The sequence below is a fragment of the Mastomys coucha genome, unplaced genomic scaffold (assembly GCF_008632895.1).
Source record: "Mastomys coucha isolate ucsf_1 unplaced genomic scaffold, UCSF_Mcou_1 pScaffold16, whole genome shotgun sequence".
Lineage (NCBI taxonomy): Eukaryota > Metazoa > Chordata > Mammalia > Rodentia > Muridae > Mastomys > Mastomys coucha.
The window spans coordinates 52,437,527-52,459,622 of record NW_022196898.1 but is presented as its reverse complement, the minus strand read 5'-3'; the positions used below and the strand labels follow the sequence as shown (position 1 = coordinate 52,459,622).

General features: G+C 41.3%; 1 protein-coding gene across 2 annotated transcripts in view; it reads left to right on the top strand.

The window, feature by feature from the left end:
* Lrig2 (leucine rich repeats and immunoglobulin like domains 2) overlaps positions 1-20,530 on the top strand; it is a 59,107-nt gene extending 38,577 nt beyond the window's left edge. The window contains exons 12-18 of one of the 2 annotated variants that reach the window (XM_031375063.1): positions 3,733-3,896; positions 5,964-6,284; positions 7,593-7,874; positions 9,758-10,207; positions 11,640-11,768; positions 12,735-13,022; positions 16,699-20,530. In XM_031375063.1, the coding sequence (XP_031230923.1) occupies positions 3,733-3,896; positions 5,964-6,284; positions 7,593-7,874; positions 9,758-10,207; positions 11,640-11,768; positions 12,735-13,022; positions 16,699-16,898 (1,834 nt within the window). In that variant the 3' untranslated portion in view covers positions 16,899-20,530. Of the gene's footprint in view, positions 1-3,732; positions 3,897-5,963; positions 6,285-7,592; positions 7,875-9,757; positions 10,208-11,618; positions 11,769-12,734; positions 13,023-16,698 lie in introns of both variants that reach the window. The other variant, XM_031375062.1, reaches the window with a different exon arrangement.
* The last annotated feature ends 1,566 nt before the right edge of the window (positions 20,531-22,096 follow it).

Here is a 22,096-nt window from a genome sequence, read left to right as displayed (position 1 = left end):
AAAATATCTTAAGTATTCTTTAAACTTGTAAAAATTTTTACTGTTTTATGTATATGGATGTATTACCTGCATATACATTTATACCACATGTATGCCTACTGTCCAAGGAGAAGATGGTAGAATGTAGAATTACCTGGAACTCAAGATGGTTGTGAGCCATCATATGTGCTGGAAGCTGAGCCTGGGCCCTCTGTAAGAACAACAAGTGCTACTAACCTCAGCTATTTCTCCAGTATAGGTCAGGCTTGGGTGCACTGGACACATTCTGTGGTGGGAATTCTGGGACGTGAGTACTCCCTAGCTACAAAGACAGGCTAGGAGAGTAATCTAGTCATATGCTCAGAAGGGAAAAAGATATAATTGTAAAGGGGTCTTAGGGTGAGGCAAGCCAGCCTGGTGTCACTGGAAGCTAGAAGAGGCTTAGATCTCCCAGAATTGGAGTTTCAGATGATTGTGAGCAGCCATGTGATTGGTGGGACTTGAACCTGGGTCCTCTGGAAAACTGCTGAGGCATCTCTCTAACTCACAATGAAAGTTACTGTTACTATTGTTAGCTAATCCTAAAAGTAATAATGCTGTGTTTATTTTTGGTGCGAAAGGATATAAAGTACAAAGATATTTTTTATTGCATTTGTCTTATTGTGTGTGTGTGTAGGTGTGTAGATGTGTAGATGTGTAGTTGGCCACAGAGGCCAACTTGTGGGTCAGTTTAAGTCATCAAGCATGCCAGTGGGCACCTTTACCCACTGGTCATTTCACCTAGACCCCAAAGATACATTTGTAAAGCCGAAGGGAAAGTAATTTTGTGTTAGTATGGAGTTGATGCAGAATGAAAATGGAGAACAAAAAACAAAAAATTTGAATAGGTATTAGAAAGTTGGGAAGAGTCTCATGTAGTCAAGCTGGCTAAATTCAGTCATTCTAAGAACTTTGAAAAAGAGCATTAATGTTAATTGTTTTCCTCTGTACCATTAAAATATATTTTCTTTCATTAAAAAAAGGCTTTCTGAGGTCTACCTATCATCTCTTGATTTGTTTTATCTATCCCTGACTTTTCCCCTGTTGTCTCTCTTTCTCTCCCACCTTCAGGATTGGATAGATTGTAGGATCTTGTAAGCATATTCTCTGGCACTGAGCCAGCCAACATCTCCTTCCCTCCCAACCCCCCTTTCCCTGTCCCCCCCCCCCCGAAACTATAATTGACTTGTCAGTCCTTACCAAGTCCTGTAGTTTGTTTGCTCTTGTCTCTCTCTCCAGCTTTCTGAGATGATGTTTGCATTTATTCCCCAGCATCCCGATTTGGTGTATAAGACAGCCTTTCCCAAAGTTCAGTTAGCTGAACACCTCATGACATTTCATGTATTTAAATATTAAATGGGAAATCTGCAGTTGCCAAGATTTACCCTAAAGATACTTAGAGGCCAGCATCTAAGAATTTGTAGCTACCCCCTACTCCCACCCCCTTCCCACCAAGATTTCTTAACGTAGCCCTGGAGATCTTGGAACTTGATCAGTAGACCAGGCTGGCCTCAAGCTCAGAGCTCTACTTGCCTCTGCCCCCTGAGTGCTGGTTAAAGGTGTTTGCCATTACTGTTCAACTGTAGCTAATCTTTTCTGGATTTAAAAGAACTTGAGTTTAAATTTTGTTTTAGCCACTAATCCTTGTTTTCCCTTTTCTTTTCATAGAAATGACCTTCCCTCCATTGAGTATCTCAAGTGCTTATACCACCTAGCAATATTCTTCCCTCCGTCTCTTCCTCCCTCCTTCTTTAAAAAAAAAAAAAAGAAAAAAGAAAACCTCTAGCAGGAAGGATGATAACTCCATAATCATAGCAACTAGAAAGCTGAAGCCTGAGGAGTAGCCTTTAGTATGTGATGCCCACATACAGTATTTCACTCATAGTAGTTCACTTCGTTTGTTTCATTTGCTTTCTACCCTACACACTTGACTCTACACACAAGAGCCTAACAGAGGACACATGCATGCGTGTATGCATGGGTGCACATACAATTTCCCTCCAAAGTATATGAATGCTGCATAATAAAATATTAATGAAGACTTTTTAAATTTATATGTAACTCTTTCATGAGCCTCAAAACACTTATGCATGAGGAAGAATACCAAAAACCATAGAAATTTTAATAAATACCAATTTAAAAATATTTTAGGAGCTTGTTAGGTGATTTAGGAGGTAAAAGCACTTGCTAAGGTCCCAGCCTGATGACCTGAGTTGGATTCCTTGTCGGTGGAAGGAGAGAACCTCTATACATGCGCTGTGGCAAGACCCCCTTCCCACCAAGTCAAGAATAAGTTGTAGTGTTCCCAAATCATTTGCTTCCTCTGCTTTTATATTTTAAGGGATCATAGTGAGAAAAACACTCACTCTTCAAAGGGGTGTTTTATAGACCACTTTTTTTAAAAAAAAGTGGCTCTTGCTCTGAGTTGAAGTATACATTGCTAGAGGGCTGAAGTGCTTTCAGTTTTGATGAAGTAATTTGAAAGTAAAATATACTCCCCACAGTAAAAAGCTTTTTCAGTACTCCAAATCTGTGATTAGCTTTTGCTCCCAATGTTTCAAGATTTTAAACCTCAGGAGTATAAACGATTGATGTACAGTGAATATCTACAAACCTTTCACCTGGATGTACCAGTTATTAATCTTTGACAAACTTATCCAATTCCCCTGATTCTTTTCTTACTCTGACCTTTACACTCTCTACACATTCATAGTTTATGTAAATATTGTATATATACAGGTCTTTTGTTGTTCTCAGGCCATTTAAAAGATATCAAGGGGTGGAGAGTGAGCTTGGCAGTTAAAAGCAGTTGTTGGTTTTGCCGAAGACTCGGGTTCAGTTCTTAGTGCCCACTTGGTGGCTTATAACTATCTGTTACAGCTTGGTGTATATTTCCTAAAAACAGGGACATTTTTTACATAGCTACATTATCGCTTTCATCCTCAGTAAAATTAACATTTATAAAATTACATAGTAGATTGCCCATCTTCATGTTTTCTCAGTATCAGAAATACCACCCTGGCTGGGTTGTTAAAGTGCTTCTTTAGGATGCCTGAGAGATTCAGTCCCCAGGACCATGATGTGGTGCTAACCCATAATCCCAGAATTTGGAAGGTGGAAGCAGAAGACCAGAAATTTAAGGTTATTATTTACCACACACACAGTAAGCTCAAAGTTATCCTGGATTATATGAGACCGTATCTCCAACAAACAAACAAAACATACACATGTATATATACACACAAATACTATATATATATACGTGTGTGTGTATATATAGTATATATATAATATATATATTGTTTAGACACACCCCTCTGTTTAGATACAGCCCCCACCCCACCAATCAAGAGCCATGATTATCAGTGGATGTCATGGTATATATATCTGGGATTGCAAGTTTGAGGCCAGACGGGGTAGTATAGTAACTGTGTCTCAGAACAGTCTTCTCACAACAAATAAACATGCAAGCATGCATTTCATCTCATTGCAGTGGCTCTTTACTTGTCTTTAATTTAAATAATTCTTTTGCCCTTCAGTCTTTATGATTTTTTTTATAATACTGACTTTATTAAGGCTAATGGTCTGTTTGTTTTATTATAATTAGATGAACATTTTTTGATAAGAGAATGCATATTTATGTAGCAGGATTTTCCTGCAGAAACTAGAATGAAGCTAAAATGAAAAGTTCTTTTCCTTGTTTTCCTTCTGTAGTGTTCTGAACACAAGCAGTTTGCTCTGCGATTGTCATTTGAAGTGGTTACTTCAGTGGCTGGTGGATAACAACTTTCATCATTCTGTGAATGTAAGCTGTGCACATCCTGAATGGTTGGCAAGGCAAAGCATCTTGAATGTGGACCTAAAAGATTTTGTCTGTGGTCTGTATTTCTGTTTTAAATTTTAAAAATTTCTCTTAAGTATTGTAACAACAAAATAAAGAGGATGAACACCATCCCCATCAACAGAAACACCCACATGGCTCTGACTAGCATGTCATAAGTCCTTGTGCTGCTCTCCAAGGCCTTTCTCAGTGCTTGCTTAACACAGGCCATCTTTTGTGTTCTATGACTTAGTGTTTCATAAAGGTGTTTTTCTCACTGTTTTTGTTCTTGTTTGTTTGTCTTAGCACAAGGACTTTCTCAGGCTGCCTTCTCATTTTCTTTGAGTGATCATCTCTAGTGGCTATGTGAACATTGGCTTTGAGAGGAATTAGTAACTTTAGGATACGTAGCAGTAAGACTTCTGAATCAATTTTTTTTTTAAATGTGAAGACAGTAGATTCTGAAAACCATCAAGAAAATCTATGCTGTATAAGTATATAATAGTATGTGTTTATAATCACCAGTTTCATTTTTTTGGATGCAGTCGCTTGGAAAAAGAGACAACTCTGGATGGTCAGTTCTCTCTCCATCATGAGGGTTCCAGAGAGCACACTCATGTCATTAGGCTTTAAGACATATTCTTACCCACCGAGCCATTTCATTGGCTTTGATGGAATTTCCCTTCCCCTCTCTCTTTTCCTTCCTTCCTTTCAAAGATTTATTTATTTTATGCATGAGTACACTGTCACCGTCTTCAGACACACCAGAAGAGTGTATCAGATCCCATTACAGATGGTTGTGAGCCACCATGTGGTTGCTGGGAATTGAACTCAGGACCTCTGGAAGAGCAGTCAGTGCTCTTAACCACTGAGCTGTCTTTCCAGCCCAACATTTTTACTTTCAAAAATAAATCTATAATTTTCTTTCTCAACTTGGAAGATTTTCTTTTATACCTAAATCTTATTGACATGGATTGAATTCTGTTTACGTTGCCACATATTTCCCCTTTGACTTTTACTTAGTTTTATGTCAAGCATACTATATTTTGTTTGTCTGGTTTGGGGACAGGGTCTCACTATATAGGCCTGGTTGGCTTAAAATCCACTCCACATACCAGACCAGGTCGTCCTGGAGCTCAGAGATCTGCCTGCATCTGCTTCTCAAGTGCTGAGATTAATGACGCGTGCTACTATGCTGGCTCATACTATATTTTTTATACTATTCTAATTACTCTTTAAGGCACAAAGTAATATTACTAAATAAAGATACTGGTTTAGAATTTCTGTAGCAACCTCTCTCAATCCATAGTATTTTTATTTATGAATCCATAGTGTACTAGACAGTCTTAAACCAGTTTTCACTTGTGTGCGTGTATCCTGTTCATATCCTTCACTATTTTAGTGTTGAAGCTATGTGCAAAGTACTTTCAAGTCATGTTTTATTAGTATTCTCCATGAAAAAATAAGTTTATATTCACATTTTCTGTATTATATAGAAAGGATAATAGTTAACTATAAACATTTTGTAGATAAAGCATTATAGGACATAAATATCATATACATGAGATGATAGCATTAGAACTTACCTTGAAATTCTTATATAAGGTTTCTCTCCATCCCTACTCCCACCTACTGGTAATGCATAGTAAACATGGAAGAGTCCTGAGGGAGGGTGGAAGAGCACTAGGTGCTGAGGTCCAGAACCTGAGTTCTAGCCCATCTTCTGCTTGATGCCTTTGAGCAAGCTATTTGACTTCTGGAGTTCATTTTCCTCAGCTTTAAGCAAGAGATTAGACTCTAGCTCTAGAGTCTCCTTCAATCTTAACATAGCTCCTGTGACTGAAACACACAGTATTGGGCCTAGAGAGATGGCTCAGTGGTTAAGAGCACTGACTGCTCTTCCAGAGGTCCTGAGTTCAACAGATGGTGGCTCACAACCATCTATAATGGGATCTGATGCCCTCTTCTGGTGTACTCATAAACATTAAATACATAAATAAATAAATAAATAAATAAATCTATCTTTCAAAAAAAGAAATTTACAATGTTATAGTCTTGGTTTTAAGATCGGATTTGAGGTAAAATATGTAACTGACTTGGCCACTGTTGCATTTATTCTCTTTAGATGATTTTCTGAAGCCTCAGATAAGGACACACCCTGAAAACACAATTGCATTAAGAGGTGTTAATGTGACACTGACGTGCACTGCAGTAAGCAGCAGCGATTCACCCATGTCCACCGTATGGCGCAAGGACAGTGAGATCCTGTATGACGTGGATATTGAGAATTTTGTTCGTTATCGGCAGCAGGATGGAGAAGCTCTAGAATATACTAGTGTCTTGCGCCTGTTCAGTGTGAACTTCACAGATGAAGGGAAATATCAGTGCATTGTTACTAATCACTTTGGTTCTAATTATTCTCAGAAAGCCAAATTGACTGTAAATGGTAAGGAATTATGCTACTGGACTTTGAAATGCTTTTTTTTTCTTACTTATGTATTTCTAGAATAATTGCCATGCCTGTCTGGCTGTGTTGTTGGGAAAAAGTACTTTGAAGTATTTTTTACATCTAAATTAAAAGTCTCAACTATAAATCAGTTTACATATAAATTGACAAGAATACTGGATCATTTGGAGGGAGCCCTCAGTGTTGCTCTCTCTTGACTGTGGCACATGGAAGGGGTGCACTCCTGGGTTACCCACTGCCCACTGGCCTGCGCTCTTCTTTACCCTAGGAGAGACTTCCATTTCTGTTTGTCAAAAGACATTCTTTTATGGTCTCAGTTTCTTTCCAGAACTACAGTTCTCAGAAAACTAGGATTTCCTTTCTCTAATATTGTTTACTGTGTCCTCTAATACTTGAGAGTGTTTAGGACATCTCTGGGTCCAGTGGTTTCAATAGCTCTCTGGATATAGCCAAAATCATTTTGAAAATAAAGCTCTCCTAGCAGTTGTAAAAACCTTTTCTAAAGCAGTTTGGTCTACCTATTATCTGTGAGACTGAGTAACTCCTGTGCTTCAATGGAATGATGTATGTGTGCCCTGTGCCCGTGTTTCTTTCTTTCTTTCTTTCTTTTTTTTTTTTAACATTTCTAGCTTTATTTTATTTTAGATTTTATTTTATTGTTTTATTGGTATGACTGGTTTGCCGTCATGTATGTCTGCATCACATGCATGCTTGGTATTCACAAAGGCCTAAAGAGGGCATTGGATTTCCCAGGACTGAAGTAACAGAGTTGTAAACTGTCACGTGGGTGCTGGGAATTGAATCTGAGTCCTGCAAGAGCATAACCTGCTCTTAACCACTGAGACAACTCTTCAGCTCTACAACCCATCCGATGTTTCTTAAATGAGGTGTTTAAAAAGCATAATTTAAAAAACAAAACAAAACTGGCTTCTATTAACATCTGTTGATGTTAGATTGGGGCGAATCACTTGACTGTCCTAAGTGAAAGAGTAATATTAAGCACCAAATTCTAAACTGGCATTCAAAAAAGCTTTTGACTTTCTGATTTCCTTCTTCCCATCAGCATGGTGAAATGGGCATGGCATGTATTCTAGAAGTGTTGTGTTACCGTGCTGCGCACACTGAAGGGCTGGTGGGAAAGACGGTTGCAGACGCTGTGTTTGTTATCAGTTCAGAGAGTATGGTTTCTCAAAGAAATGGAACATTTTATATCAGAACTCTGCCTGCTGGAGTTATGTTCATCTGTGTTTCCCTTTACCTACTTTCTCTGTATTGTTTTTGGAATAGAGATGCCGTCTTTTTTGAAAACTCCAATGGATCTAACTATTCGCACTGGTGCCATGGCAAGATTAGAATGTGCTGCAGAGGGGCACCCTACACCTCAGATTTCCTGGCAGAAGGACGGTGGCACTGATTTTCCTGCAGCCCGAGAAAGACGCATGCATGTCATGCCAGAGGATGATGTCTTCTTCATTGCAAATGTGAAGATAGAAGATATGGGAATCTATAGCTGCATGGCACAGAATATAGCAGGGGGCCTCTCAGCAAATGCCTCACTCACAGTGTTAGGTACGCTTTCTTTGTTAGGACTGTTGCTTTACTGGAGCCTGTGAGAGCTACGTGTGGCTTGGAAAGGCAAGAAAAACAATTTAAAGATTTTGGTTATGGTTTTTTCCTTCCAAGACAGGGTTTCTCTACGTAGCCCTGGCAGACCTGGAACTCACTCTATAGACCAGGCTGGCCCTGAACTCAGAGACCTGCCTACATCTGCCTCCCTGAGTGCTGGGATTAAAGTGCTGTGCCACCACCATGAGGTTTACTTTGTTCTTATTTTCCTTCTTTATTCAGGAGTATGTCATCTGAAGGTATTAGTGGGTTAAATGACATACATCTTGGAACATTCTCAGGGCATAAATCTTTTTTTTTTTTTTTTGGAGAAAGGGTTTCTCTGTATAGCCCTGGCTGTCCTAGAACTCACTCTGTAGACCAGTCTGGCCTCGAACTCAGAAATCCACCTGCCTCTACCTTCCAAGTGCTGGGATTAAAGGTGTGTGCCACCACTGCCCGGTGCCAGGGCATAAATCTTTATCACAAGCTTCAGATTCCCTTATTCTTTTATGTTTCCTCTGTAACATTTTAATTCATATGTGGTTGTTTTTGTTTTTTGTTTTTAACCGTTCAGCAGATTTACATTGGGAGTTCTGCTTTTCCTAGAAGGATCCTAACCATTTGATACAGCTATGTACAAAACCTAAAAGTTTATATTTTTTTTAATTAAAAAAAAATTTAGTATAAAAAATGATTTGTCTTCTGGTTAGATTTTCTATCTTCTTTTCAGTATGTTCCACATAATCTTAAAATAATCTTAATCTTTTAAAATGTCTTTTCCTATGCTCAGCATTATGACATACTCTTGTTATCCTAGGGCACACACGAACAAACAAGGATTACATTAAGTTTGAGTGTGGCTAGGTTTCAATAGTGAGTTCTGGGTCAGTGAGGTTACACAGCAAGACTCTATCTCTAGAAATTAGAAGAGAAAAGAAGTGTTTTCCTGAAAATTTTCCCTGGCTTGTGTTTTGTTTTATTCATTTTTGGTTTTTGAGACAGAGTCTCATATAGCAAAGGCTAGACTTGAAACTGCCTCTACCTTCCTCTATTTTCCAAGTGCTGGGATTATAGATGTATGCCTTGTTATTCTTAGTTAAAACATGGTTCTTTATGTAACTCAACCCAAGGTGAATTATGCTGTCCAGGTCTCTGTTTTCTTAGATATCGGAGTTTTATGGGGTCATCTTTTCCTCCTTCTTTTCTTCCAACTTCTCCTTTTCTTATTCTTCATCTTCCTCCTCTTCCTCCTCTTCCTCCTCTTCCTCCTCTTCTTTTTCTTTTTTTTTTTAAAGATAGAGTCTCTCTCACTGTATAATCCAAATTGGCCTGGAGAACTCATGTTTTAGAGGTGAACCGCTCTGACCTGGCTGTCAAAACCTTTAAAATAATTTTCCTAACTTGGAGGCTGAGGCAGAAGGATCAAGAGTTCTAGGTCAGCCTGGGGTATATAGTGGAGAACCTGTCTCAGAAACAGCAGAACCCCCCAGCACTCACTGACTGGTAGCCCGGGCTGTGTACCAGGCCAGTGTTGTGCCGAGCTAGTGCCCTGCCCTGCTTCACTTTCTGTTTTTTCTTCTTTACTTACTTGCTAAGGTGTCTAGATGGCTGTAAACTTATAATCTTCTGCTTTGGCCTCCTGAGCTGAGCAGATGGAATTATAGCCCTGTATCACCACAGTCAGTTCACGTTTAGATTTTTTTGTTTTGAGTCTTTTGTGTATCTGAAACATTAACTGTTAATCCTCATTAAACTGTACATGTCATCATACTTTTCATAGTCTCATTCTATAGGACTTGGGCTATACATTTCCTGACTTAGTATTTTTAACCTTCTCCTGTTAGAGACACCATCATTTATTAGACCTCTAGAGGACAAGACCGTCACCCGAGGTGAGACGGCGGTATTGCAGTGCATCGCTGGAGGAAGTCCTGCTCCTCGCCTCAATTGGACCAAGGATGATGGGCCACTTCTAGTAACAGAAAGACACTTCTTTGCTGCAGCCAATCAGCTTCTTATCATTGTAGATGCTGGGCTAGAAGATGCTGGAAAATATACCTGCCTTATGTCTAACACTCTTGGGACAGAACGGGGACATATTTACTTAAATGTCATTTCATCCCCCAATTGTGACTCTTCTCAGAGTAGCATTGGGCATGAGGATGATGGTTGGACCACAGTTGGCATTGTCATCATTGTTGTGGTCTGCTGTGTCGTGGGCACGTCTTTGATCTGGGTCATTGTCATTTACCACATGAGAAGGAAAAATGAAGACTACAGTATCACAAACACAGGTAAGTGGTGCCCAGATGACGTGGCATATTCTTAGGAATGTAGGGTTTAGTAGAACACGAAAAAAGCTAGAGTACTATGATTGGTTATTTGATAAGAGATGTTAGGATGTTTTTCTGACAAAATATCTGGCTTCCTTGAGATAGTAGAACCTATTTGGGGAAATAGTTTTAAGAATTTGTATATACTTCCTCCTAAATTTACCTCTTAGAATTGTATTACAGGTGTATTTTCTTGGTTTTGTCCTTTTATTGTTATTGTTTGTTTGAGACAGTTTCTTTTTTTTTTTTTAAGATTTATTTATTTTATTTAAGTACACTGTAGCTGTCTTCAGACACATCAGAAGAGGGCATCAGATCTCATTACGGGTGGTCGTGAGCCACCATGTGGTTGCTGGGATTTGAACTCGACCTTCGAAAGAGCAGTCAGTGCTCTTAACTGCTGAGCCATCTCTCCAGCCCGAGACAGTTTCTTTATGTATCCTTAGCTTTCAGCACTTGTTCTGTAGATGAAGCTGGCCTTAAAGTCAGAGATCTACCTGCTTCTGCCTCCAAAGTGCTGGGACTGAAGGTGTGTGCCATTATGCCCAGCTTGTTCTTAAAAGGATCTCAGTGTAGCCCCGATAGCCTGGAACTCATAAACTGGCCTCTTCTCCCTCTGCCTCTTTGCTCTGGGATTACAGGTTCAGTCAGTCATGCCTCACTGGGTTGGGGGTGGGTTTTGTTTTTGTTTTTTTGCACCTTCTTTCTTTAGAACCTAAAGTTCATCTCTACCATGGTTTTGCTGGAGACTCCAACCCTTGTGAGTGAGTTGGTCTGTTGCCCGACTCATCCCGGGATACACAAGAGAAGGAGTCCATGTAGAGAGATTGTGAATTGTAACTGTAGATAGGATTTTCATCTCTAGGTTTTGTTTTTTGTTTGTTTTTTTTGTTTTTGTTTTTTGTTTTTTTGGTAACCCCTCACCTTCAGCCCTTTGCCAGTAGTTCTGGGGACTGAACCCATGGTTTATACATGTTAGGCAAGTAACTTTACCAGTGTGCTTTATCTGCAAACTAAGTAATACTTCTAAAATGAAACTGAGAAGAACTTTAATTTAAAACAAAAATGCGCTGCCAGGCGGTGGTGGCGCACGCCTTTAATCCCAGCACTTGGGAGGCAGAGGCAGGTGGATTTCTGAGTTCGAGGCCAGTCTGGTCTACAGAGTGAGTTCCAGGATAGCCAGAGCTATACAGAGAAACTTTGTCTTGAAAAACCAAAAAAAAAAAAACCTAAGGGAAGTATGAAGAACTGTTGGGGTACCAAGTCCATATGATTTTCCAGGCCAGTGTCAAAGTAGAACACATTATAAAATTGCCTTCTGTGTATTGACTTCAACTGCCTGAGTTTGAGAGTTACAGATGTCTCTTTACAGAGGAGCTTAATTTGCCTGCAGACATTCCCAGCTATTTATCTTCACAAGGAACATTGTCTGAGCCACAGGAAGGCTACAGCAACTCTGAGGCAGGCAGTCATCAGCAACTTATGCCTCCTGCCAATGGATACATACATAAAGGCACTGACGGTAGGCACTTGTTTATAGTTACAATTTCAGCCTGTTTCATTGGGTTTATTGTTCAGTATATAGTTTCCCCATTAGCCTGAAGCAATATTTTAGGATAAAACATTTAGTACATTTAACTTTGTGCAAAATGGAATGAAAATTGTCTATAAAGTCTTAACCAGAGAAGGCCATCTTACAGACAGAAACACATTACCCTTAAACAGGGGTGAAGGACAAAACTGAGGCTCCTGGATCTCTCTCATGACCAGAAGAGATGGTCTAGAAACTTATTTCAAGTCTTTCTCATTCCTTAGGAGATGAGCATACTTCAGATAACATCCAGAGGCATTTGATTCTCCTTCTGACAGGTAGATACTCAGTAAAGTTTAAAGAGCAAAATGACTTTCAGTCTGCAATGGAGAACTTAAAAGGGCTATAAAATGTCCCCTGATAAAGTGACTAGGACATCCTTCTCTCTTCACACCCTCACTTCTGTAGAACGTGACAGGCACAGGAGAGCAGATTTGACTAGAGATAGTTTGAACAGCTACTGTTGCTTAACTTCTTGTCTCATAAAAATAACATGGGCTCTCATATTATAGCAACACCTGTTTTGCTTTAGTTTGCTCAAGCCACACATGTATTTTAGAGGTGTAGGCTTGTCTTGGATCCCTTGGTTGAAATTTAATCTCTCCAGTTTAGACAGTTAACATTAGAATTCAAGAGTGTAGGCTCTGAAGCCAGAGTGTTTAGATTTACATTGCAGCTCTTCCTCCTGTCATAACTATATGTAAAGTGGAGATGAGAATTTTATCAACTTCATAGGGATGTTGTGAGGAGTAAATGAGTAATTCACATAAAGACCTTGGAATTTCACCTGGTTTGTAAAGTAAATCTGCAGTAAATGTTAGAATTGTTGAAGAAAGTTGATTATTCCCAAATTCTTCCTTATCAGAAAAACGTGTGTTCCTTCCATGTTGTTACTAGGTGGCACTGGTCCCCGGGTGATCTGTTCAGATTGTTATGACAATGCCAACATCTACTCGAGGACCAGAGAGTACTGTCCATACACCTATGTTGCTGAGGAGGATGTTTTAGATCAGGCACTCTCCAGCCTCATGGTCCAGATGCCCAAGGAGACATTTTTGTCACATCCTCCCCAAGATGCTGCTAATCTGGAGAGTCTGATACCATCAGTAGAGAGAGAGCCGCCTGCCTTTCCCACCAACCATGAGAGGATGACTGAGAACCTTCCCTTCTCACAGAGGAGCAGTGGTAATTAATGGGTACTTTTGTTCTGTTTTGAGCTTTTAGTTTCACTTTTACCTGATCTGCCCTTCTGTTTTATCAGTAGCATGGCATGTAACAGGAAACAAACAAAGTAGTATACTAGAATAATTGCCTTTAACTAGTGTCAATTAGGGGTCTTTACTTACATTGTCTCCTATCTTCATTTAAATAATAGAGGTTTGAAGTGCTAAAAATAGAGCATGAGAAACCTAAACCATTTGTTTGGTTACTCTTCTGTCAAGCAAACACTTTCAGCACCATATCACCCTTGTCAGTAAAAAATGCTCTTTCTGGACCTATTCTCAAGCTGTTCATCAGCTGTCCCTCCACTCAGCAAAAACCCTGGGGAATGAACAGGGTAAAAATTACAGGGTCGCAGAGGAAGGTTAGTATAGGGCTGTGTCCAGGGATGGTTCTGGCAGCCATAAATGGTGTAACATGAAACTGAAGATGTGCTCTGTAAGAGACCAGTTCTAAAGACTTTTCAAGAGGAATAGGTTAGAAAAGAACACTGTCACTGAAGGTAGTCTCTCAGCTTTACAGTCAGTGTCATGAAGAACTAAGATACAGTACATCTTGTAACCTGTGGGATGTCTTCATTTTGAGTCTGGTTTTAAGTAAGGAGTCATCGTCACTTAAGTGAGAGTGCCTTGGTCCATTGTCCTTCCCATGCTTAGGGTACTCTAATTAATTCTACTCAGTGTGTGCTAGGGTTTATTAGCATGACCTTAGAACTTGTTAGACATGCAGTTGTGCTCCCACCCTAGACCTAGTGAATCTAAATCCAAATATTAACATTCAAGGATTATTTGTATGCTTTTTTTTTTGTTTTTGTTTTGTGAAAGTGTCATGTTCAAATTCAACAGTAACCCCTACCTTATCCTTCCAGGTGATGAGATAACAGGCAAACGCTGGGATTATGGGCATGTGGCTCATGGCTTATCCTAAATTTTGGGTTTGTTTTATTTATGAGTTATGTATGGATGCATGTGCTTGCAGGAGCACTCATGTGCATGCAGACACATGCATGGGGAGACTAAAGGAAAAAGTCTAGAGTCATTCTCTGTTGCTTTTCACCCTATTTGTTGAGACAGAGTCATTTATAAACCTGAAGGTTGCTGTTTCAGCTAGGCTGCTGGCTAGCAAGCCTCTGAGAGTCTCTGTCACTGCTCCTCAGTGCTGGAGTTACAGTCATACACAACCATGCCTGACTTTATATGAGTGCTGGGACTTAGAACTCAGGTCTTCTTGCTTTCACAACAAGCCCTCTACTGAGCCATATCCTCAGCCCCCACATGCATATTAAATCTTGAGAAATCATGTTTTAGCTTATATTCTGGGTGAATTTTGCTTTCATTTATGAGATTTTGTTTTCAGAATGTTAGATTAGCTTTTCCTAAAATATAGCTTCCCTACATGTGCGCATACGTGCACGCGAGTGTATCATCTTCTGCCTTTCTTTTCCGTGCTTTGACTACACCTGAACCTAGTTCAGTTCCCAGTACCTATATGATGGCTCACAACCATCTGTAACTACAGTTCCAGGAGATCTAATGCTCTCTTCTGGCCTCTGCAAGCACCAGGCACGTGTGGTGCACAGACATACTGGCAAAATTTAAAATTCCTTTTCCATGAGTCTAGATTTTTATACTCTTATTTTTATCTTAGTTATGGTTTCTATTGCTGTGATGAGACACCATGACCAAAGCAACTTGGAGGTTTACTCTGCTTATGGTCTCATATAACAGTTCACCATCAAAAAGCAGTGAGGGCAAGAACTCAGCAGGGCAGAGCCTGGAGCCAGGAGCTGCTGCAGAGGCCATGGAGGATGCTGCTTTCTGGCTTGCTCCTCATGGCATGCTCAGCTTGCTTTTTTATAGAATTCAGGACCATCTGCCCAGGGAGGGCCCATCCCACAATGCTCTGGGTCCTCCCCTGTCAATCACTAAAGAAAATGCCATACACACTTGCTTATAGCCCAGTCTTTTTTTTTTTTTTAACTTTTTATTGGTTCTTTGAAAGTTTCACATCCTGCATCCCAGTCCCGCTCATCTCCCCATCCACTCATATCTGCCCTTCACCCCTGCAACCTCCCCCTGAAAATAAAACACACCCTACAAAACAAACACAAAGCATAGAATACATCTCATCGTGGAAGCTATAGTAAGTATGTCACAGTGTGTCTGTCCCACAGGATATCTTTCTGTCCACACATCTTCATTGTGAATGTTCATTGCAGTGAGTCAGTCTGGTTTGAGATCTCTGTCTTCTGTGACACCATCAATATTCGATCCCCACTGGATCTCTTTCTGGGTATTGCCCTGTATCATGAAGATCCTGCAGTTTTGGATCTGCAGGACTGGCCCTTTCACATGCTTCAGTAATTCATAGATGGAGTAGATTTGGGGTTAGGCCAGCTCAAAGCCCTGGATCTGGGCCTGGGTGGTAGCTGAGTTGGTGAGCCTGCCAGCTTTCCTGCACCTGCACCACCAGGGCAAGCTGTCCTGCATTGCTCCAACTAGACCACCCAGTGCTGCCATTGACAGGAGGCAGGGTCTGCTCTCCTGTTCTCATGTCCTCAGGGCCAGCTCACCCATACCTCCAGAGCCAGCTCCACTGTGCTGCCCAGTCAAAACATGGGGCCCACACTTCCAAAGTGCTGCAGCCTGAGTGTCAGCTCTCCCACTCTCACACCCTCAGGGCTAGCTCACTGTGCCTTTGCCATCAGAGCCAGCTCCACTGCGTCACCCAGGTGAGGTACAGGGCCCACTCTTCTGAGTGGTATGCCCAGTGGGGAGACAGGGCCAGCTTTTCCACTCTCATGCCCTTGGGGCCAATTCTTCCAACTACCGCAGTTGACAAGGGTGAGGGGGCCACCAGGGCCAGCTCTACTATGCTGTTCAGGCAAGTGGAGTACTAGTTTTCGGGGCCATCTCTCCCAACAGCTGCAGGTGGTGAGGGGCAAGGTCCAGGAGGTCATCACACCCATACCACCTCTCAGAGGGGCCAGCTTTCCTGTGTTCTCAGCCTGCTTTCCTAGGTGCTGCAGCTGGTGAGAAGCAGTTACAGCCTAATCTCATCAAGGCATTTTCTTAATTGAGATCCCTTCCAATAACTTCAGCCTGTGTCAAATTGACATAAAACTAGCCAGCACAGTTCTTTGCAGAGAAAAGGTGCTAAAATGACAGTGAAAAAGAACAGCATGACTTTGGAAATTAGCTTGTTAGGTTTGTTGACCATAAAGGCCTGGTAGTTTGTGGTTCCAGCTTTTATCTTGTTGTTTTTAATGTTGGCATTGTGATCTTCGTATCTTTATCAAGGATGCTAGGCATCTGAATTTCTTTTGAGAATTGGATTAAAAGGATACTGGGGGCTGGAGCGACGGCTGAGGGGTAAAGGGCATTTGTTGCTTTGACAGAGAACCAGGGCTTCATTCCCACTGGCCATGACAGCTCACAACCGTCTTAATTCCAGTTCCAGGAGGTCCAGTGTCCTTTTCTGGCCTCTTCAGCCACCAGACAGACACACATGCAATGCACAGACATACTTGCAGACAAAACACCCATACACACTTGGGGGAAAAGCATATCAGGCTTTAGGAAAATAATTTTGAAATTCCAGCTATCACTGATGATATTTCTTGTCTTACTCCCATTCTCAGAAATATTTCAGCGGCCTCTGTGGAACATGAACAGAGAACTGGGCCTACTTCCCTTCCCCCAGCAGCCTGTCCTTGAGTCACCACAGCTGGCAGAGAAGGATCCAAACTGCTCTTCACCTGTATCTTGCCACAGGTTACATGACCATGCTTTTGATTTTAGTAGGACTCGGAACATTCAAGATGGTACTGAGGGCACATGAAGCCCATCCAGGAGGAAGTCTGAGCAAAGACTCAAGTTAGTTAATTTACTACCTCAGAATTGAGAAGAAAAGTCAGCATTTGCATTTCTCTTTGCTTCGAGTTACATCTGACCACATCAGCATAGCCCTGATGTTTGTTTGGGCTTATACCTGGCAAAGAGAAGGTAGTGACTGACAGAAGTGCACCACAGAAATGTGTACCACGTTGAAAGTGCACAGCCCTGGCGGAAAACGATATGGGCAGGTGTCCTTCCTGATCCCCACAGGGATGTACCCAGGAGTGCACTGCCTGTCACGAAGAGTCACTGCTGCTTAGCCTGCTGGATTGCTCCAGTCCTCAGAGTGTCCCGAGAAAGCATCTCTACTTTGTCTTCCAAGCACGGAGCAGAGATGACCTCTGAGCTTTCATAAGTATAGCAAGGACTCTCCAGTGCTGTCCAGCAGAGAAGAGCCACTGAGACTTTGATATTCAAGGTCTTCAGCTAGAATCCAAGTTTCACCAACTGGTAGTACCAGATCAAAGGCTTTTGCATTCTTGTGGGTTTGTGTGTTGTGTGTGTGTGTGTTGTGGGTTTGTTTTGTCTCTGTAACTGGGGATGTCATTGTAAATATATGTGCATTTATAAATAATTTTTCTACTTATTGACCTTGTGTGTTGGATACAGTGTAAATATTTTTGATATGCCCAAATTATATATAATGTCTGTCTGGTTACTGTATGGGCAGCAGCTTCTCAAGATCACAGACTTAACTTAGTGTATTGAGGTCTACAAACTCTGTTTAAAGTTCTAAAATTGTGTGTTACCAGATGTATGTGTAGAGGCAGGGTTTAGTGATTGTGTGCTCATAGACTCAGTCTTGGTATAATTAACCGCCTGCTTCATGCCTGAAGTTCTGTGCATCTCGTATTTGCCGTCTCTTTAAGTGCCAGGTGATCGTCTCGTCTTGCTCTTCCAGAGCCCAGCGGTGTTGCCACAGCCCTGTGAGCACAGAAGATGACTTATTTCAGTAAAATTCTTTGATGACAAGGAAACCAAAGATTGTTCCTTTTTCTGTTTACTGTTTTTAATCTCCTTCACGAATGTAGCATATTAAGAAGGGAAGTGTGCTCTTGGGAGTACATCACACAGAAGTTCCTGTACTCTGTCGATTTACTGTGGTTCTTTCTTTATACAAGTATTGTTTAAGCCAAACAGCTTTCTGAATTTTTGATAGCAAAAAGCTTTATGTAAACAAAGAATGTTAACACTAATGAAATGTCATGTGCTTTTGGTCTGTCCTCTGAGTATAATGCCAGCTTCCTGCTAGATGGAGCTCAACTTTAAAGGTGTCTATTTATAAGTAACTTAGTATATCTAGAGTTCCAAACTCACACTTTCTTAGCTTTTTGTCAGAAAGTTCAGGTGAATTTCTGACATTTTTTTCCCATGCTTTTTTTCAAACCTAAATTTTCTTCCTCAGACAGCAGCACTGTTTGCTTTTTAAACTTTCTCTTTTTATTTAAACTGTCATGTTTTCTTCATTTCCATTTTGAACATTTAAAATTTGTCATCTGTTTAGACTGTATGCCTTCTTCCTTTTAGGCTGTCTTCCAGTTTTTTTTACTGGTATGACTAGGATTTAAGAGCCTGCTCTCTTGGCACTGCTCTTGCTGGCTGTGTGTGTGATTCTTATTGATGGAGAGAGACTGTTTATTAGCTGCTCTAAGCTGCTCTCCAGCTCCCTCCAGGAACCAAAGAGGATTGTGCCACTTCAGTAAAGAGCTGCCTTTGTGAACTGTTAGCTAGATCAAGCTGCTCGCTCTAACTTGAGCTGTATTTATCTTGCCAATACAAGACTTAACGGTCTAAGAGATGCTCAGGGGAGGAAAGAAATGTTCTGCCTCTAAAGAGTGTCAGGAAACAAAAACTCACATCTGAACTGAAAAGTCATCTTTTGTCCTGAAGCTGCTGCTCACAGGAGGCTCAGGATGGAGGCGTATAGTAGCTCATTTATAGCTGGCCATCCTACTTCATCTGTGGTCAGAGTTCTGTGCCCCCATAGAGCCCAGGGTAGTCAGGGTAGAGAGCAGGCCCTGACCTAGTCCTCTGACATCACCTCCAAGCTCTACCAATGGCTGTCTACTAGGGTGTCAGTTTGATCTCCTGAGAGTTGGTGAAATGTTAACCTGCCCTTCCAGATCCCTGGCTGGCTTAAGTAACTGATTAGGAACCTAAGATAAGAAGAGCCTTCCTCTGTCCGTAAAATAACAACAGCAGATTTTTACCCTAAAGAACTTGGTTACACATGTTTGACCAAGTGGTCTCTATCCTCCTAGCCATAGGACTAGTGTCTGCTTAGTTAACAAAGGAATCTTCTCTGTGTTCACAGCTAAAAACATGAAATTATGGCATCATTTTTTCTGGAAAAACAAAACAAAAAAAAAAAAACCAAACCAAACACAAACCAACCAACCTTACACTTCAGACACAAATGTCATTGACAAACAATTTAAGTATATGTATTATACATCTTTACTCTTGATTGTTACTCTAGCAACCACTGGCTTTGAACTCTCAATCTCTCTCTCCCAAATGTGGAGACTAGATATGTCTGACTTGATTAACTTTTATTCTTGCCTATGGAGCCAGCTGGAGTGGTATTGGTATTACAGTGTTCAGTTTTATGTTTTATCAAGTGTGTGAGGATGGCCCTTTCTCATGGTTGGATATTCACCGACCTTACAGGGGTAAGGAGTAGTAACACGTAGGCGTGGCTGTGCCCCCTCTAACCCCCACCCCTCCACCCCCCACCCCCGGCTGGGATTCAACCTACAGGTTCCTGAATGCCGGGTGCATGTTCTCCCACTCAACTCAGGCCCTGTATTTGTTCTCATTAAGTGAGACATAGTCCATCTTTGGGCCCTTTTCGCCGCCTTTTGGCAGTCCTAGGAATTAAACCTATAGCTTCCTGCATACCAGGCAGGTGTTCTACCCCTGAGCTGTAGCCTGTGCTGAACTGTTGTTCAGATTAATGGGTGGTTTATAAAAACAATGGGGACATGCATAGTTGACATCTGTTCAGTTCATTGACAGAAGTACCAAGTTTCTGAGGTAAGGATGTATTCGGAACATGTGAAAGTGCAAGAATTACTTATAGGTTTGTGAGAAGGTGGGATGTGTGTAGAGGGGAGGCTGGTGTGTGATGTCCTAGGAATCAGGCCCAGGCAAATGCTCTTGGGTAGGTGTGCTGTAAGTTAAGGTTTGGGTCCCTCCCCTCTAGGCTACACATTGTTTCCTCGAAGTCCTGATAATCAAGGTGAAGAGCAGCTTGACTTGTCTGCGCCTGTTGTTGGCTATGAAGTGATCTTGTAGCAACTGTAACTGTTTTCAGGTGGCCAAGTGCCCTTGAAGTATCACCTGGCTACTCTTCATCCCTGAGTGACTCCCTGCTGCCTTCTGTTCTCCTGCCCATCAGAGGGTGTCATGCTGAGCAGCCCTGCTATAAGGCGCCTCTAAAGAGAAATACAAGCTGAGTTGTTCCATGTGGCTGTTTCCTGGTATCCTTTATATTTTCTCACATAAGAATGTATATTTTATAGAGCATGTGTTTGTCCTGTCTACTGTAATGTCAATAAAGCTAAGACATTATGATTCTCTGGTTTTCTCTCGCCTAAAGTATAGGAATGAATAGTGTATTTTGTTTGGGCCCTTTTGAGGGGCTTTTCAAGTAGTTAAGATGAGGTACTTGCTTTTCTGTAGCTTTCACCAAGTCCTAATTTCTGAGCCTGATGCTGACAACACTCTGGAATGGAGCTATGCCGGGAGTGGGAGGGTGGGGGCACTGTATGCTCTCCTGCTTGTCCTTCCTGAGGTCCACTGTGGTGCTAGGTGCTGGGAGACAAATGGGCTCAAGAGTCATTAGAGTGTTCTTTGCAAGGGGGGAGTTTGAGAGCCATATTTTCTAGTCTAGTTTGGTTAACTTGGTATTTGAGGGATGTCAGTATTCTGTATCTCTGTGGCTCTTCCACCTTGGGGTTTGGTCTCTCTGGGGTGTCAGCTCTTTGAAGACTGGGCTTGTCACATTGTGTACATCTGCCACACCCTGGGAAGCACTCACCTGAATCTCCCAGCAGTCTGGGTGTACAGCTCACCCAGCAGTCTGGGTGTATAGCTCAGGCAGACGGTTTTAATCTGCATTATGTAGTTAAGGAAACTGCCTGAGTGAAGCCATATACCTAGTAGCAAGAAACTATGAGGCAGCAAAGCTAGAATTTGAGTCCAGGCTCTGACTCCTACAGGGGTTGTCTGCGAGGATGCCTTCTAATTCTGAGTTCCGAGACTTGCCTGCAATCTAGGGAAACACTCTGGTGAAGCCACTAGTCATGCCCAGGGTGAAAGTGAACTGGAAGAGTCATGATTTTTCTCTGAAGTCTGATGGAGAAACAACTATCATTTTGTTCTCTTGTAAGATAGAAAGCAAAACCACCTCCAAAGCCATGGTCTTACTCCTTTTTTTTTCTTTTCCTTTCTATTTTTGACCAACACCCTGCTGTTATAAAAATACCTGTTACAATAAAAGGTATTTCAAAGTTTATAGCCTAGTACTGAACTGTCTATACAACATGTTTACTTGCTGTGGACTATGAGTGAATGTTGAAAAATAAAGTATAAAGTATGGGTGTGTTGGTACATGTCAATAATCCCGGCACTTGAGAATCACAGGCAGGAGGACCAGGAGTTCAAGGTTATATAGCTGAGTTTGAGGCTGGTCTGTGCTAGACACCCTATCTTTAAAAAAAGAAAGAAAGAAAGAAAGAAAGAAAGAAAGAAAGAAAGAAAGAAAGAAAGAAAGAAAGAAAGAAAGAAGAGAAAAAGTGTGGGTAGGTGGTGCTGAGTTTGAGGCTCAGCACCTGTGTAAAATCTGTGCTTGCGGGTGTGCTTTACAGTCCTAGCTCTGTCGAGGTAGAGTGGAGATAGGTGGATCCTGCCAGGCTAGTCCATTTGGAAGGTCCCGGTTCATGAGAGACCCTGTTTAAAAAAAAAATAGTTAAAAAGGACCACTCTCAGGGAATGCCACACATGAAGGTGCACACACACAAAAAGCACAAATGTAAGTTTTTTATTATATATTCAAGAGATAGGTACTCTTGTCAGTTTATGGACGTTTCTGACTTCTCAGTTTCTCTGTGTGTGTGTGAATAATTTTTTTTTTTTTTT